Consider the following 16,114-nt stretch of genomic DNA (forward strand, 5'->3'; position numbering starts at 1 on the left):
TAAAAATTTGCTTTCATTCACTGCCCTTTTTTAAATAATAATCTGTAGAGTTGAAGAGGAAGAAACCCTGTTCTTAAGAGAATTTACCGAGTTCGTAGCACGGAATTTCTGTGTGCAGGAGATTCTGTGTCTGCCAGATTGTGTTGAAGTTGCAATATCCAAGTGGTGGCTGTTTCTTGTGGTGTTGATGTTTCTTTTTTTTTGTGAGGCCTCATAGTCATAGAATCATAGAATCGTTAGGGTTGGAAAGGACCTTAATATCATCTAGTTCCAACCCCCCTGCCATGGGCAGGGACACCTTACGCTGCTGGTATTAATCATGGAGGGGGATAACCCCCAGAACTGAAGAAGGAGATAGAGTAGCAAAGTCTTTTTTTTTTTTTTTTTTCATGATCTGAACAAATAAATCTTTCCAGCAGTTCAGTGTGAGGGAATGACAGGAGGATAGCTGGAAGCCCCTGAAATAGGCAGGGGAAGGTTGTATAGATCTGTGACAGAGCTGAGCTTCAGTTTCAAATTGATGTTCTACTGTGTTGTCCTCCGTACCCTCAAATACTGGAAGACAGAGGAAAGAACACTACAGTGGTGGAAAACAGTGAAAGGGTAAGGAAACTTTGAGGCTTCTGGTTCACTAGACACTAGTAGTTAATCTGGGAGACTACAGTTTGCTTATTTCATATTCAGCTTACTTGGATGGAGAGCTCATGACTTAACTCTCCCAAGTCATCAGTGGCTGTAGTGATTTAAGATCTTGTCCTGGTGAAAACTGCCACTCTTCCACTTTACTGGGCATACGCAAGACACCACGTGAGAACTTAGACATTTTGAGTCAGCATGAGACATTTTTTAAATGGTTTACAAGAGCAAACTGCACTGGAGGGTCTGAAGAGTATGTATATGCTTTATAGCTGTCAGCATCTGGCTCAAGGTGGGAGGTGGCAAGGGGGTAGCATTCAAAATCATCCCATCCAGCAGTCTGCCGGACAGGCTTCTTTGGTTGCTGATCATATCGGGTGGTAGGCAGACTGCACTGGAAGGATGCACAGACAGTAGTGTGAATTGGAATACTGCAGTAGTACTTGGTGTCGTTCCAAAAGTTTAACATGAGTATTCATGAAGAATCTTTAAAAGTTACAGTTTAGTACTGATTTGCAGCAGTAGATGGGTTTCACTGGGTCAACTAAGAAAATTCTGTGTGAAGAAATCTTTGTGAGCTAATACATTTATTGTGATCTTTATTTCACTTGAAATGATTCTGTAGAATTTGTGACTCCTGTCCTGAAAGAATAAAATGAAGTGTCCCGTTTAGGGAGTCTGTGCTTTTCAAGTGTTACTCTGTGAGGACTGCTTTTTCTGTTGCTCTTAACTAGCTGAACTTCTAAAGAAAGCAATCCAGTTAAAATTTCTGGGTAGACAAGGATGATTAAGTTAGCTATTCTTCCGATTTGAATCTGTTGCTTATAATACTTTAAAGGGCTTACTACCGTCTGTTCAATTATCTTGCATAAATTTTCTCTATGACATGTTTTAATGAGCTTGGCTTATACCAGCCCTTGTTTTCTACTAAGGTGTACTTTGAATGTTTGACTTTTTCCCAGTCTGGTAGAAGGTGTAGGCTGTTGTGTGAACAAAGGGTTCTCTTTATCTGTTTATTGTCCTGCCTTATGTTCACTGAAGCTCTAAGATTCAGAGAGTTGCAGAATGGTGTGGGTTGGAAGAGACCTTGAAGACAATCTACTCCCAACCCCCCTGCGCTGGGCAGGGACACCTTCCACTAGACCAGGTTGATCAAAGCCCCATCCAGTCTGGCCTTGAACGCTGCCAGGGATGGGGCAGCCACAGCTTCTCTGGGCAACCTGTGCCAGTGCCTCATAGCTCTCAGTGAAGAACTTCTTCCTAATATCTAATCTCAGTCTCCCCTCCGTTAGTTTAAAGACATTCCCCCTTGTCGTGTCCAGGGGATCTAGAAAAAAGCCCCTTGGACAGGAAAGCCCCTCTTCAGCTTTCTTGTTGGCCCCTTTTGGTACTGAAAGGCTGCTCTTAAGGTTCAGTTAGGAGCCCTGTGGTGTACTAGATGTTTGAGACCATGTCTTGCCCTGTCACCAGCCTGAAATCAAGCATCCTGCTGTCTGCTAAATTAGCAGTAAAACCTCAACTGCTTTATCTGTGTCTCCTGTAGAATATAAGGAAAACAGTAGGAGAAAAGGGTGAAAGGGTGATTGTCTTTTTATGCGCTTCTGTATACTGATACCTAAATAAACTTTAAATTTTCCTCTTGCAGGAACATCATTTGCAACGGGCTATCTCAGCACAACAAGTTTTCAGAGAAAAGAAAGAGAGCATGGTTATCCCAGTCCCTGAAGCGGAGAGCAATGTCAACTATTACAATCGTTTGTATAAAGGAGAGTTTAAGCAACCAAAGCAGTTCATTCATATTCAACGTAAGTAAACAAATACTGATTTTGTTGCCCCTTCCCTCCCTTCTCTTCTCCCCACCCCCCTTCCCTTCTTCCCCCCCACCTTTTATTTGAGTAATCCTGAAAGAATCTTGAGGCCAAAGTTGGTACAATATTCAGATAGTGGAAAGACTCAAAAATCAAAGGGAGATTTAGACATGTGAATTCCAGTTTTTCTTCTTACGTAAGAATTTAAGATTGGAGGGAAATGTGAGGTTTTTCTTGCCACATTTGCTGATACTGTTTATCTGTGTGTGGTAGCTGGCAAGCCTTAATCCTGCCTTTTGGTCATCCAGTATTATTGATCAAGCCTTTTTTTTTTTTCTTTACTAATTCTGAGAAGGAGTAACTGAACTAGCCTAGCTGCCTCCTAGTTGCTTCTGCTAGCCCAGGGCCAGGAAGAGGGGTTGTCATGCTTGCTGAGTGCATCTGAAATGCTTGTTAATCCGAAAGATCTATATAAATGGAGATTAAAAACGTTCAAGAATTTTGGTAGTGAAATCAGCCTTTGTTTTACTGATCTTAAGAGTTCTTAAAGGTCAGTTTCCACTGTGTGAACAGGGGAGTTCGAGCTGTTCCCTGTAGCATGGATGTATTCTGGGCAATGGGTAACAGTTATCTTTATCTGCCTTTTGCGAAAACTGTAGAATTCCCATTCCGCAGGGAACTCTGATCTTATTTTAATGATAAAGTGAAATATTCTTTGCATCAGTTTAGCTTCCTGTGTCTTAAGAGATCTAATTAATTAATCTAAAGTTGTAGGTGATTATAGTGGTCTCTGGATTAATTTTAACACTTTTCTTGGTTGGTGGTCTGTTAACAAGTGACACACATTTATAGTTCAGTCATTCCTTGGCATACAGATCATGGTTGTTCTTTGCAGCATGTTATTCTAGGGGTTTATTTTGTGACTTGGACTTCTCCCAGGATTTACCTTCATAGCAAAACCTTAGATACATTGATCACAGTGAGTCGTCAGTCGTTACGATAAAACACAGATTCAGTTCTGGGTCTCTGCAGGTAAAACTTGTCATCAGCTCATGGCTATGGTTTTTAGTTGTGTTGAACACAACACAGGATTGACAGGGGTCTGCTAAAGCACCTTAGAGTGGAATGTGGTCCTCTTGCCAGGAAGAGTGTGTTGATAATCTGTTCCTCACACACTTTTCTCAGCTGCCTCAACAAGAGGCTGTTGATATGCATGTGTGTGTCTTCCGCTTATAGACATAATTGAAATTGAAGTTAGGCAAAGATTCTTAAGCCCAAACCCAGCTGGATATTGAAGATCCTTGCATCATTCTCGCCAACATGGTGAAGTCTCTTTAGCATGTATTTACAAAATAAGAGGTTTTTGGAAATAATGTGCTGAAGACCCTCTGGCACAGTAGAGGCCATACTGGCAATGTGAGAAATGAGCTAAAAGAAATTGAAGTATTTCTCTCCTTAATAGAATAAACAAACATGCAAGCAAGGCAGGTTGAATTAACTGAAACGAAGCTGCTGAATGAGGAATGTGTTTTATTCTTTTTTTTTTTGTTGGACACTGCCAGAGACACTGTAAATATTGTTAATAAACATGTCTAAAAGTGTTAAATGTATTATGCCAAAATGTTCTTTGTCTTGCTGAGACTCACAGTCTTTCTGGACAGAATTACAGAAGGTATTTGAGCTGAAGATAAACATTAGATACTGCTTCAAGATAATTTTCCCACATATTCTAGTTGGAGTAGGTGTGATACAAGGCAGCTTTTATGCTACATAAACTGCTTGGAAAATCTGTTTTAATGCTGAAAGTGCAAAGAGCAACAATACTTGCTTTGGCCCCAGAAGTTATGTAAATAGATAGATGCCAAGAGGCCACATACTGTAATCTGTACTTTACTAGTGATTATTTCTGGCAAGTTATGTCTTGCTGTTCATCTGGTAGCCAAAAGTTTAAGTATTTTTAATTTTACCATTATAATTCTTTTATTTAGACCAGTGGGTTCCGTGCTAAGAAAATGTAATTTCTTTGAGGTGTAGATTTCATGAATGAACATGGTTCCAGGTATTAGTTGACCCAGGTAGCACCTACTCTGGTGATTTTTGACATGACAAAACAAAAGCCTGGAATTATTTTAATTATTCCAGTATGTTTAATATTTTTTCTAAGAATTGTAGTGTTAGTAACATGGAGATGCATTGTAAGTTATTGATGTGCAGCAAGGAGAATAATTTAGTGCACTTGTACCTATGCTGGAATTATAGCTAAGTGGATATAAGCAAATTAGCATCCCTTACAGAAACAGAATGGAGTAAAATATATATATGCACACAATAAAATATTTTACCTATGTGTGTATATAAAATTTAATGATACAAAACTAATGCTTTATCATAAGTAATGGAGTCAGATTGTTCAAATATTGGTCAAAGAATCAAATAATCTTCATTAAGCTGTGTGGGATGAACTCTAGTTGCTCTTTAAATCCGAAAAAAACCCCACAACGAAACAACCACTAACCACCCCCCACCCAGAAAAAAAAACCCAACCCCACAAGAGAAGTGTGCACATTTCACATAACTGAGTTGGCCATTTTTTATTCATTGTGTGTTCCATGGTTTCAGAGGATGCTGTGGCAGGATCTGTTTTGGCTGTGGGTTTGCAGCCTGGATATGTAAAGTGGGTATTTGCATGGCACCTCCCCTGCTGAGGTATTTTGGTGCAGGTGGGGGTGGGTGTTGGAAGCTTTGTTCCGGTCAGGTGCTGCAGGCTTGCTGTGAAGGTGATTTCTGCTGCTTTCTTACTGCTTTGAATATTGTTGCTCTGATGTGGTTCTTCATTTGCTCTTGATCAGCGCAGATGTACCTGCCACCATTGCTGTCCACTTCTTTCTTACTGCCAGTGCCTTTCTAATGGCAGTTGTGCTCATGGGTGAACTAACACTGAGAAGTGATGTGTAAGAAAGCTTATTTTTCATTTTTTGGTTAGGTGAACCTCCATATTGATCAGTTTTCTGTCTTGGCTCATTGGACAATGGCTGGTTTTGGCACAAGCAAAGTGGTAGGAACATGGCTTGCTGGGGAGGAGGGAAGCTAGTGGAACTGCTTGTTTCAGTGGTAGCTCACGCCTATGTCAGTGTAAAATGACTGTGGAACCACAGCCCTAATCTAGTTGGCAAAATAAAATTTGTTGATTTGGTTAAGTTTAATGGAATTTAATGCAACTTAACTTAAAAACAGTTAAGTTAGTATAAACTCAGCTCCTATTGGAGCTCAAGTAAACAAAAGCAAGTATCTGACAGGCACTGCTGTCAGGAGTGGTTAGAGTGGCAGAGGATGTAAATAAACTAGGATGTTGGTTGGCTTGCTAATTGCTGTTGCAAAGCCAGTTCTGACTGTTTATGTAAGGTCAGCTTCACTGGTAGGATCACTGGAGCCCTGTCCAGCTCTGTAAAAACAAGCAGTGTGGCGAAAAGCAACTGCTTTGGAGTAAGAAAACTAGATTCATTGGTCAACCAGAGGAATCTCTCAGAAATTACCAGAAGAAAGGGATATAGAAGATCCCAGACTGGTTGTGCTTAATACACAAACTAGTTGCAGATCATCTGAAATACAGTGCTTTCTGGGTCTGAGTTTTGTTCATCACTAGTTCTTGCAGGTGTGAAGGAGCAGTTGCATCTGTTGCTATGGAAGGGGCAGAAATGGGTTAGTGATGGATGGCTACATCACACAGCACATAAATCACTTGTGTCTTGTGATGGCTTTTGAAACCAGCAAGCCGCCATAATAGTGGCCAACTCCAGGATGAAAAATGGCTTTTTTTCTGAAACCAGTACAGTTCACTCAGTGCTTGGGAAAACAAGAAAACTGGTTGGATTGTCACGTGAAAGTCTGTTTCAAAGAGTAGTGATGGACAACATTCAGGGAAGGAGGATGCTTCATGCGTGTCCCAGAGCTGTAGCGAGCCAGTTTGGGATTGACTAACTCCTTATGATTGCATGCAACATTTAAAGGAAAAGGGATAGTCTTGTATTTACTGAGGGTCATACACCTCCGCAGGCTGCTGAGGCTTTGTGGCCTTCCTGCCTGCACCAAAGCAAGAGGTAGAATGCAAGTATTGCTTCCATTGCTTTAGTGGCATTAACCTGTGGCCTGCATGTAAACCTCTGTTCTTTGAAAGCGGAACTGTGTTGCTAGGTACAGGTCATGACAAATAGCATGAGAACCACTGCCAGCAAAAGAAAAGCATTGCTGGAAGGTATGAGAGCAGGGTATGTGACAGAGTCTACTGCTGTTCTCACAGTGCCAGTGTCTTTTTGCTTAAAAAAATAAGACTGGATTTAATTGTTGTAACTTGGTCCTGGCAAGTACATGTTGGATACCTTTAATTTTGTCATTTTGATTGTCAAAATAAAATCAGAGAATCATTTAGGTTGGAAAAGACCTTTAAGATCAAGTCCAATTGTTAATCCAGCCCTGCCAACTCCCACCAGTAAACACTGTCCTTAAGTGCCATATCTGCATGGCTTTTAAATCCTTCCAGGGATGGTTGATTACACCCCTTCCCTGGGCAACCTGCTGTACAAAAAATACTTTTGCAGAGTTGAAATTCAGGATGCAGTTTCTGGTTTTGTTTTTGGTGCTTTTTTTATGATTACAGTTTTGTCAATTTCCCAGTTTTTCACTTCATTTGTTATTCCTGAAGTCTCAAAATGACTGCTAAGAAAGCTGATGTTTTATCAGCAAGTAATTTAAATTTGCAAGTAATAAACTGCATGAAGTTAGGTGGACATGACATGTTACTTAGCCAGTGGTTCACAGGGGCGGATGAACTGCTCCTGATGCTGACTGGGTACTCTGCAAAATGGCTGAACTGGCCAGCAGCAGGATGTGAGAGGGAGGGACACTCCAACTTCCAGCTGACCTGCACTGTAGGAGTGATGGAGATATCAACAGTGCAGTAATCTGCCTTCACTGTTTAGGGTGGAGATCTTGCTTTCTTATTAGTAATATTCATAATGGGTTTCTGAGGATCTTTGGTCTTTGCAGTTGCTTGTTGGTGGAATGGTTGGGGTTTTCTGTTCTTGCTTAGTGTCTCCTGCTGGTCTCATCTCACTTGAGCCTGAATGATTTTGTTCTGAAAGGTGGTTCAGGAAGCTGCATGGTTGAAGAACTTTCAGTGACTCTTCTTCCCTCATTGTGGAAATGAAGGCAAGCACACTGGCACTGCTTACAGTTTGCAGGTGAACAGCATCACATCATCTGTCATAGGGATCCTGCTGCTCACTCATAACTGATTTAGAAAAATTGACTTGGAACATTTTGTTTGCAGGGGATTACTGAATTATCTACTGACAGGTTGACGTTTTTGTGGTGTAAGCAACACCTGTCTGAGGGTAAAAAAGCTGTGCTGGACTTTAATGGATTTCTGTGCATTCGAATGTCATCTGTGAGAACATGGTTGAGCACCTGGTTGTTCGAGTAGGGAGACCTGCTTTGTTCCCAAAATAACAGGAACATCTGGGTTAGAAAATTTTGGCCACCTACCTTGACCAGAGTTGTTTGAATGTGATTTCACAGTGTACATTAGGACTATAGTAGTGTTGTTGGCTCTGGGGCTGCTCTTGGGGTGTGAGAAGCTTTTGCAATTTGCATTAATGAAGTTAAGGACTGTGAGGGTTACAGCTCAGGTGGGAGAGTGCACCCCATTTCCGTATACAGCTGATGGAATGCGATGCTGGTGCCAACACTGTGCTCCCAGGTGATTTGGCTGGGACCATGCAGGACAAGTTGGAGCAAAGCTTACAGGATGTGAATATTCTATGTAGCAGACTGGTTTCATAGAGGCCAGCACTGATACATACCAGTTGGTCTTGGCTGGTCACTCTATTCTGCATGTTGAACAGGACTGTATGGCAGCCGCCCCAGGTGCTGCAAGAGTCTTTCCTCTCAGGTGTGTAGTCCTGGCTGGTGATGCTTTTAATGCAGCTTTACAGAATTATGATATTTTTTTTTTTTAAAAGTTCAGTAGACGGCTGCTAAAGGGAGAACTGTGGGTCACGTGGCCAATGACCCAATAACGTGTGTTAAATAAAATGGCCATGCAACTGGTATTACTGAATTAGTATTATTAATAATTCCACTTAATACATATTTTCAGCCCATTATTAGTAATTTCTTCTTGAAATAACTTTTTATAGTATATTTACTCTTGTGTGTGTGTTAGGCCAGAGAAGGTTTCTGACCAGGTGGTGGTGTCAGTGTTAGGTGATGTTAGTACAGTCAAGCAGTGTCTCCTTGGAGAGGTAGCATTTCACAGCTGAAAATTTTAAGAAACTCCTTAGTAGCACTTCTCAGCTGTATTTGATCAAGTTACCACACACAGCCCAAATAGACTAAATGCTGGCAGTGGCTTAGCTAATTTATTGCATTGGAATACAGAATGAGTGGTCTTGGCTAGCCTGAAATACAGCAAGAGTATGTTGCTCACTGCCTGTTAGTTAACTGGTCAAACCATGGGAAAGAAAATACTATAATTTGCTTTAAAGATACCTGTTAGATGTTTTTGTTTGCTCCTGTTTTTTCCTGGTCTTCCAAGTTTTTCTTCTGCACTCCTCTCAAAGCACCCTGGGAAGCATAGTAGCAGAGGTTTTCTTTAAGTTAGTGCTCAGATACAGCCATGAGTTAAGAGAGTAAAAATGAGGTAGTGCTATTTGTCTAGTAAGAATATATTTCAACAAGACTTCACTGCTGTTAATACACTAGCTTGTTGATTGCATTGAGTATTGTTGTTGGTGTTTCACCCCTTCAAGGTTTTATTAGGTACAATTAGCATTTCATAGAATCATAGAATCACAGAATGGTTTGGGTTGAAAGGAACCTTAAAGACTATCCAGTCCCAACCCCCCACTGCCATGGGCAGGGACACCTTCCATTAGACCAGGTTGCTCCAAGCCCCATCCATCCTGGCCTTGAACATTTCCAGGGATGGGGCAGCCACAGCTTCTCTGGGCAACCTGTGCCAGTGCCTCACCACCCTCACAGTGAAGAACTTCCTAATATCTGATCTAAATCTCCCCTCTGTTAGTTTAAAGCCATTCCCCCTTGTCCTGTTACTAATTCTTGTTGCATGCAACTTGCTCATACTTGTAAATTTAGTTTCTGCTATGTTATCTAAATATCTTCATTCTGCTTTTAGTAGGGTTATAAACTTTGGCTAGGGAAAGTATGGAATTGAGTATGGAAGATGAGTAGCACAATGTGTAACAAAGACACTAGCTTTGCTGTGAGCTCGGGAACTTACTATTTGGAGTGTATGGAGGAATATTCAGTCTCTACACCTAGAGTTAAGTTGGTTTTGGAGAGAAAGTAGCAATTCCCGTCTGGTCTAGCGTTTTTACAGTTTATTGCACAGTTATATGAAGGGGAAAAAAAGGGAAAAAAGTTTAGTCGTGTTAAGTGTTATGAGACTCCACGCTTGTTGAACTATCTAAAACCAGGCAGCTGAAATTATATTGGCACTGATGTGTATGTGCTTTTTCTCCCAAGTCTGAGATTTGAATGAAAATTAATCTTAATTGTTAAGAGTCTTATCATGATATTCGGAAGGAGATGTGTTATAACGGTATTAGGAAGTGGTTTTGCTAGTTTTGCAAAGATGTATTCAAGTTTCTATGCCTCTAGTAATTTTTTCCCTGTCACCCCTTCAAGCCACTTAAAATGAAATGAAACCTCTTTGATTGCCCTCATTCAAAGTCAGAGACAAGCAGCTTTTAAGTACTGTCTTGCAGCTGTTACACTGGGAAACATCATTACAAAGAAAGAAGTGGCGTGGCATGGCATTAATGTGCCTTTCTGAAATCTTATCGATTGTTTTTGATTTCTGATTGTGAGATGCACGCTTCTGTATTTCCACAGTATGTCATTTACGAAGCATTTCAGTGTGGTTTGTGCATGTGTATTTTTGTTTCAGCTTTTAATCTGGACAATGAGCAGCCAGATTATGATATGGACTCGGAGGATGAAACCTTACTGAACAGACTAAATCGGAAGATGGAAATCAAGCCGCTGCAGTTTGAAATAATGGTTGACAGACTCGAAAAAGCCAGTTCTAGTCAGGTATTGTCCTGTGTTAAGAAATCACTGAGGTTTTCTGACTTTTGAATTTTCTGGTGGGGTGGTTCTGGGTAGGGTGTTTTGTTTGTTTTTCAGTTTGTTTTTATTTCCTGCTAACAGGATAAGTGGTTTGTGCAAGTCTGCAGTTTTACGGAAATCACATTGCTGTCTCCTATTGTCAGTATAAGCAATTTATTAAAAACAGGGAGGGAGGGAGCTTTTGGGAATGACTGAGGGGGAGCTGTTTTTAAATTTTAGTTCCTGATCACAGTGTGTTAAAGAGGACAACTTCCAGCATCTTGTTTTACCTGTGTTTGTATGGAAGAACCTTGTGATCAGTAGGTGTATAGATTTGGCTAGAATCTGAATTCTTTGTTTCACTTGGTACTAGCGGACATTGACTTCATTTGATGTTTGAAGGTTAGAAATATAGACGCATAGACAGTGAAGCAACGTCTTTATTAAGACCAGGCCCTTGTAGGAGAAACTGCACAGATGAAACTAAGCTATATTCCAGTTGAGACTCAGAGACTGGTTTCCTTGCTTTAGAAGTGAGTATGAGCTTTTTACCAGAAGCGTACCAGTATTTTAAGTCAGTTCCTGAGGTGTTGCAGGACGTCAGTGTCTGGAGAAGGGTCTTAAAGCCAAAAACATAACTCAAAAATGACATCTGAAGGATCGGTTTCTGAAAGGCAAGTTTGAAATAGGCAGAGTTATTTCTCAGTGAGATGGATGTTTTGTGGGAGTGAAAAATCCATTGCAGGATCCATAGCTCTGCCTCATTTAGTTGAATGCTATCTGTTAAGAGGCCAAAATGTTGTACTCTTTATGCTTTGGAGTGACTTCAACAACAATTAGGTCTTATTATGCTAATAAGGTGGGATGTGAAGAAAAGAATTGCACAGTACCTTGGATGATGATACTTATTGAACATGTGGTACCCAGATCTCTTTAGAGCTTTGATGTAGATACCCCTGTTTTGGCTTTCAGTTAGAATGGTTCTGGTTATTGCTTTTCAAGATCAATTTGCATTCTTCTTATGCTGGCTTCATCTTTCATTCCTTTAGTAATGAAGTCAAATTTAAGAACTGAAGGATGTTTTCCTAAAATAAAATAAGAATATGGATGTCTCTGTGTAGGCAGGTGCCTCTGTCTCTTTCACCTGAATGTAAGTAACACTGAAGCATTACCAAGGTGAAGAGAATTTTGAACCAGGAAGTCCTTATTTAAGGAAGTCCATGATAGAAAATACATGAAGTATAGTAATTGATTCTTATAGGCTTCCACCCCCGCCCTGAGGGTGAAGTGTGTAAGGAGAAATCCCTCTTGGTAAATTAAATGTCTTTGGGACTTCCTGTGTAGTATTTTCAGACCAATGTAAGGGATTGCTGTGTGTGTGTTCAAGATGATTGTCATGCTTTTGGGCTACAGAAAATTTTTAGTAAAGTAGTTCTGTCCTGAGCTCTGCTAGGAATAGTAAGGTAAAAAAACGCTCTTGCAGGTTTTTGGAGGCTGGGAGAGAAAGAAGTTTGGCTGTCTGGCAGCTTCCTTCCCCACATGGCCTTTATAGTGCTCTTGAATCCCACTTGGGGCTACTACAGAATTCATTTACAGCTGACATGACTTACATCCGTAATATAGTAGTATGCTGGTGGGAATGCTTGCTTTGCCAAGGGGAAGGTTCCAGACATTCCTCAGGCATTTTGATAACCAGATTTAAGCAAAGAATATAGTGACTGCATCTGTGTTACTGGTGGTACTTGCAAAAACACAAGCAAGCAGGGTCACTTTAACTTGTATTTAAGGCAGAGTCCATTTAGGGTGGTTTGTTGGTGTTTTTTTGTTTTGGGGTTGGTTTTTTTCTTTTTTTAAAGAAATAGTGTAAAAAAGGAAACAAAGGACAAAACAAGATTCAAATAATTTTTAAGTAATATTCACAGTGATAGATTGATGTTTAAGTTGTATTTTAGCTAAACACAGTTGTACCAACTTGCATATACAGATTAGGGTATGCTGGTCAGTACATGTGTTTGGTTAACCAGGCTAATATCTATTCTTGGTAGAATGGGTGCAAAATTGTTTTAATGCTGCATACAGCCCTAAGCACAGAGGGATTTGGTGACTTTTTTTCCCCTTTCTTCTAAAACCAGTGTTTTTTTCTAATTGTTCTGTAGATTACAAGTGTGTTCTCCTGTTCTGGCTGGAGCGAACACTTGCATAGTAGCAGTGGCTACACTTAGGATATTCTAATTTTTCTGAAATGTATTGTTTCTTTTTCTGTTTATCCTAGCATAGGGGCTAGGGTGGGAGGGGGGAAATGAAGAAAATAGTTTACTTCAGAATATATTATATCTACAGTAAAACATCTTCTGGGGGAACCAACATTAAAGTGCAAAGAATCCTGCATCTCTAATGGCTAATCAATAAGAAACTTCTTTTTAGGGAAAAAAATAGTCAAAGTGATTCCCAAATCATGATCAGCAGGGTGTAGTAAGTTAGTTATATCCTGTGCTTGTCATTGTTTGATTTAATGAAAAATTGATGGAGTTCTAGGCTATGGTATGAAAGCTTCTGAGATGATGGTGGTTCAGAAAAGTCGGGAACTGCATGTTTAACCTAAGAAGACAAGCTGGTGCCTTAAGTACTTCAGTTTACACACTTTTTCCTCCCTTTACTGTCTTATACTAGAAAAGGATTAAGTTTATTTATAAAGTGTGTAAGAGATGTGAGTGTAGAGTGACTTTCTCCCTGCACTGCTCCCCATCCCCATCTCAGTTGCACCTTTTGAATTTTCTTTTAGCTTGTAACACTTCAGGAAGCTAAATTGCTGCTAAATGAGGATGACTACCTTATTAAGGCTGTATATGACTACTGGGTGAGAAAACGTAAGAATTGCCGAGGGCCATCCCTCATCCCCCAAATCAAACAAGAGAAGAGGGATGGCTCCACCAACAATGACCCTTATGTTGCCTTCCGGAGGAGAACTGAGAAGATGCAGACAAGAAAGGTAACTCTTTAAACTTTACTGTTTTAACTTTGTCACTTCAAATCCTGCCATGATAGGAATCATTTTGATTTCTGTCCAGCGTCTTGCAGGATCTGTCCTGTGGTATCCAGTTATAGATCTGGTTATCTCTATTAATGGTTGCAATATTGGATGTCCCAGCTAAACTTCAAACCCCCTGGATGGTGTAATCAATGTGTTCATCAGTTCTTCAGAGACAGTTTATAGTCTTGCTTTTTGTAGAAAGCCGAAACTGAAAGGGCGTTTTTTAGGGACTGGCGCACACACTAGCTGTGGGACTTGCTAGGTTACAAACCTCCTTTTCTGTGGAATAGGCGAAAGTGATCTTCCATTTGCCATGGAGTAAACATCATTTGTAGGATGAATTGATTTGAACTAGGAAGTATGTAATTATTCAGCGTTTTACATCAACTTTGTACACATATGTAAACAACCTGTGTGCAGAATCAAGGTGAAAGAAGTGTTCTAGGAACCAAGTCTTGTAATTCTTTGGCTGACAGAACTTCCACTGGGTTGATACAGAATCTGAGCAGACAAAGCATGGGGGGGGGGGAATGGATGAAAACTTCTTTTTCAGCTTGCTCTTAGAAGTTGAGTTTTGTTTGCTTTTTGTGGCTTTGCTTACCAAGTAGGTCTTGCTTTAAGCAGAGCTGCTTCTGGGTGTACTTGTATGATGCTCTCACTTGCAGCAGCATTATGTAACTTTTTTTGCTATTTATGCCTCACAGGCTTTGCTTTTGACTTAATATTTGTTTAATCTTTCAATAGAATCGAAAGAATGATGAAGCATCTTATGAGAAGATGTTGAAATTAAGAAGAGAGTTTAGTAGAGCCATAACAATTCTGGAGATGATTAAGAGAAGAGAGAAAACAAAACGCGAGCTATTGCATTTAACATTAGAAGTTGTTGAGAAAAGGTAAAATGGAAAATTTTATCTGTAAGAAGTCATTTATAACTCCAAGGTTCTAATTTTCATCAAATAATGTTTGAAACACTTCTTGTAATTATGGATGCTAGTCTTCTGCACACATGCACGGCTGAAGGTTTACATGGTGCCATAAACTTCAGAAGTTAAACCAGAAGGGGTTTATGCAGACTGTTTGCCTGTTTTGCGGCTTTCAAATATTTCCCAGTGGAAATGCAGTATATTTTTAATTGTATTTTTTGAGGTACCATTTGGGTGATTATGGAGGTGAAATCCTCAATGAAGTGAAGCTTAACAGACCTGAAAAAGAGATGAGCACAACTACATCCACTCTTCATAATGGAAATCACCACAAAGTTCAAGAATGTAAAGTTAAGGTAAGCTTTCTGTTGCTGCAAGTCTTCTGTTATCTGTTTCATCATTATTTTGGATGTACACAGCAGATGTTTGCACTGGAAAACTGAGTATTAGGCTGCCATACATGAAGGTAGGAGACCAGGACACTGCTATGCTTACTTCCAGTTTAACGTTTGCTGTCTTTCCCACCAGAGTTTTAAAAGGATTGGCTGGCACTGCTCTTTAATGCTTTAAACAGCAGCAGCATTATAGTAGTTAGTCTTCATTTTCTTTCTTGGTTCTGGCTCTTCGTTGTAAGATGATGTAAACATGCATGTATTCAGTGGTCATCAGGACCTCCATGAGATTGTGAAGTGCAGTGAATTATTTTTCCTTCTCCCTTCAGAGGGAGTCTAGAGCTGAATTTTTCTGACAGCATTGTCTGTGAGTGCTGGCTGGCCCTCAGTGCAAAGACAGTCATGAAAATACATGAAAATAATGAAAATGCAACTGTTGCATCTTGTTGACAGCTGAAAAAAGTTGCAGGCAACTAATGTTTTAAAAAAAAAAAACACTTCCTGGAATCTGTAGTAGTTTGTTATTACTGGGCCCTTTCTGCTTCTCAGTAATCCTGAGTAGGCGTTTTCATATCTGCCACCACTTGGCCTTCAGTGTTAGGTCAGCAGAAAGGTCAGCATAGAAAGGTGGAAGAGTGTGAGCAAATGTGGTTAATGTTTTTAAAATGACTACTGAAAATAAGGTTTGGGGTGGTTTTCTTGCAGTTAATGCAGGCAGTAATTGCAAAATTAACTGCTTCCAATCTTAGCATAATTTTAGTATTACAAATGGTTGTTCTGCTTCTCTTGTTTCTACTTCTTCATATCGTGTTTCCTTTAACTGTTCTTTAAGCTATAAGTTTCTTTTGTCCTTCTTAGGAGCTATCTTTGCTTTAAAACATAAATACTAGATGGTAAGGTACTTAAAACAAACAAACCCCTGAAACAAATCAAAACCAGAAGTCAAAGTTAGCCATTTTAATGTCACTATCACAGTTAAGCTTACTGAGCTGAGTACAGAACAGAAAAAGGGTAAGACCTGATGTTATGCTGTTAATGTGACAGGAAAAAAAAAATGCACCCTACTGTGAATGAAAACATATTTTTGAGGGAATAATCTGAAATGCCAGTTACAAAATGCTTGGATGTGAGGCTGGAGTGTTGAAGACCGTCAAAAGTTTGTATTTAGCACCCACGACACCTAGTGGGCATGGAATT

The 16,114-nt window shown here is 40.0% G+C and overlaps 1 protein-coding gene across 1 annotated transcript in view; it reads left to right on the top strand.

The window, feature by feature from the left end:
• Nucleotides 1-16,114, top strand: part of EPC2 (enhancer of polycomb homolog 2) — a 49,397-nt gene that overhangs the window by 15,938 nt on the left and 17,345 nt on the right. Inside the window, exons 2-6 of the mRNA XM_061445250.1 lie at nt 2,282-2,441; nt 10,411-10,556; nt 13,354-13,560; nt 14,347-14,495; nt 14,749-14,881. Of these exons, the coding sequence (XP_061301234.1) occupies nt 2,282-2,441; nt 10,411-10,556; nt 13,354-13,560; nt 14,347-14,495; nt 14,749-14,881 (795 nt within the window). The remainder of the gene's footprint in view (nt 1-2,281; nt 2,442-10,410; nt 10,557-13,353; nt 13,561-14,346; nt 14,496-14,748; nt 14,882-16,114) is intronic.

This window comes from Pezoporus flaviventris, unplaced genomic scaffold (genome assembly GCF_033815535.1).
Source record: "Pezoporus flaviventris isolate CSIRO_AGI_PZ_B2104156 unplaced genomic scaffold, CSIRO_AGI_Pfla_v1 ptg000001l, whole genome shotgun sequence".
In the NCBI taxonomy this organism is placed as follows: Eukaryota; Metazoa; Chordata; class Aves; order Psittaciformes; family Psittacidae; genus Pezoporus; species Pezoporus flaviventris.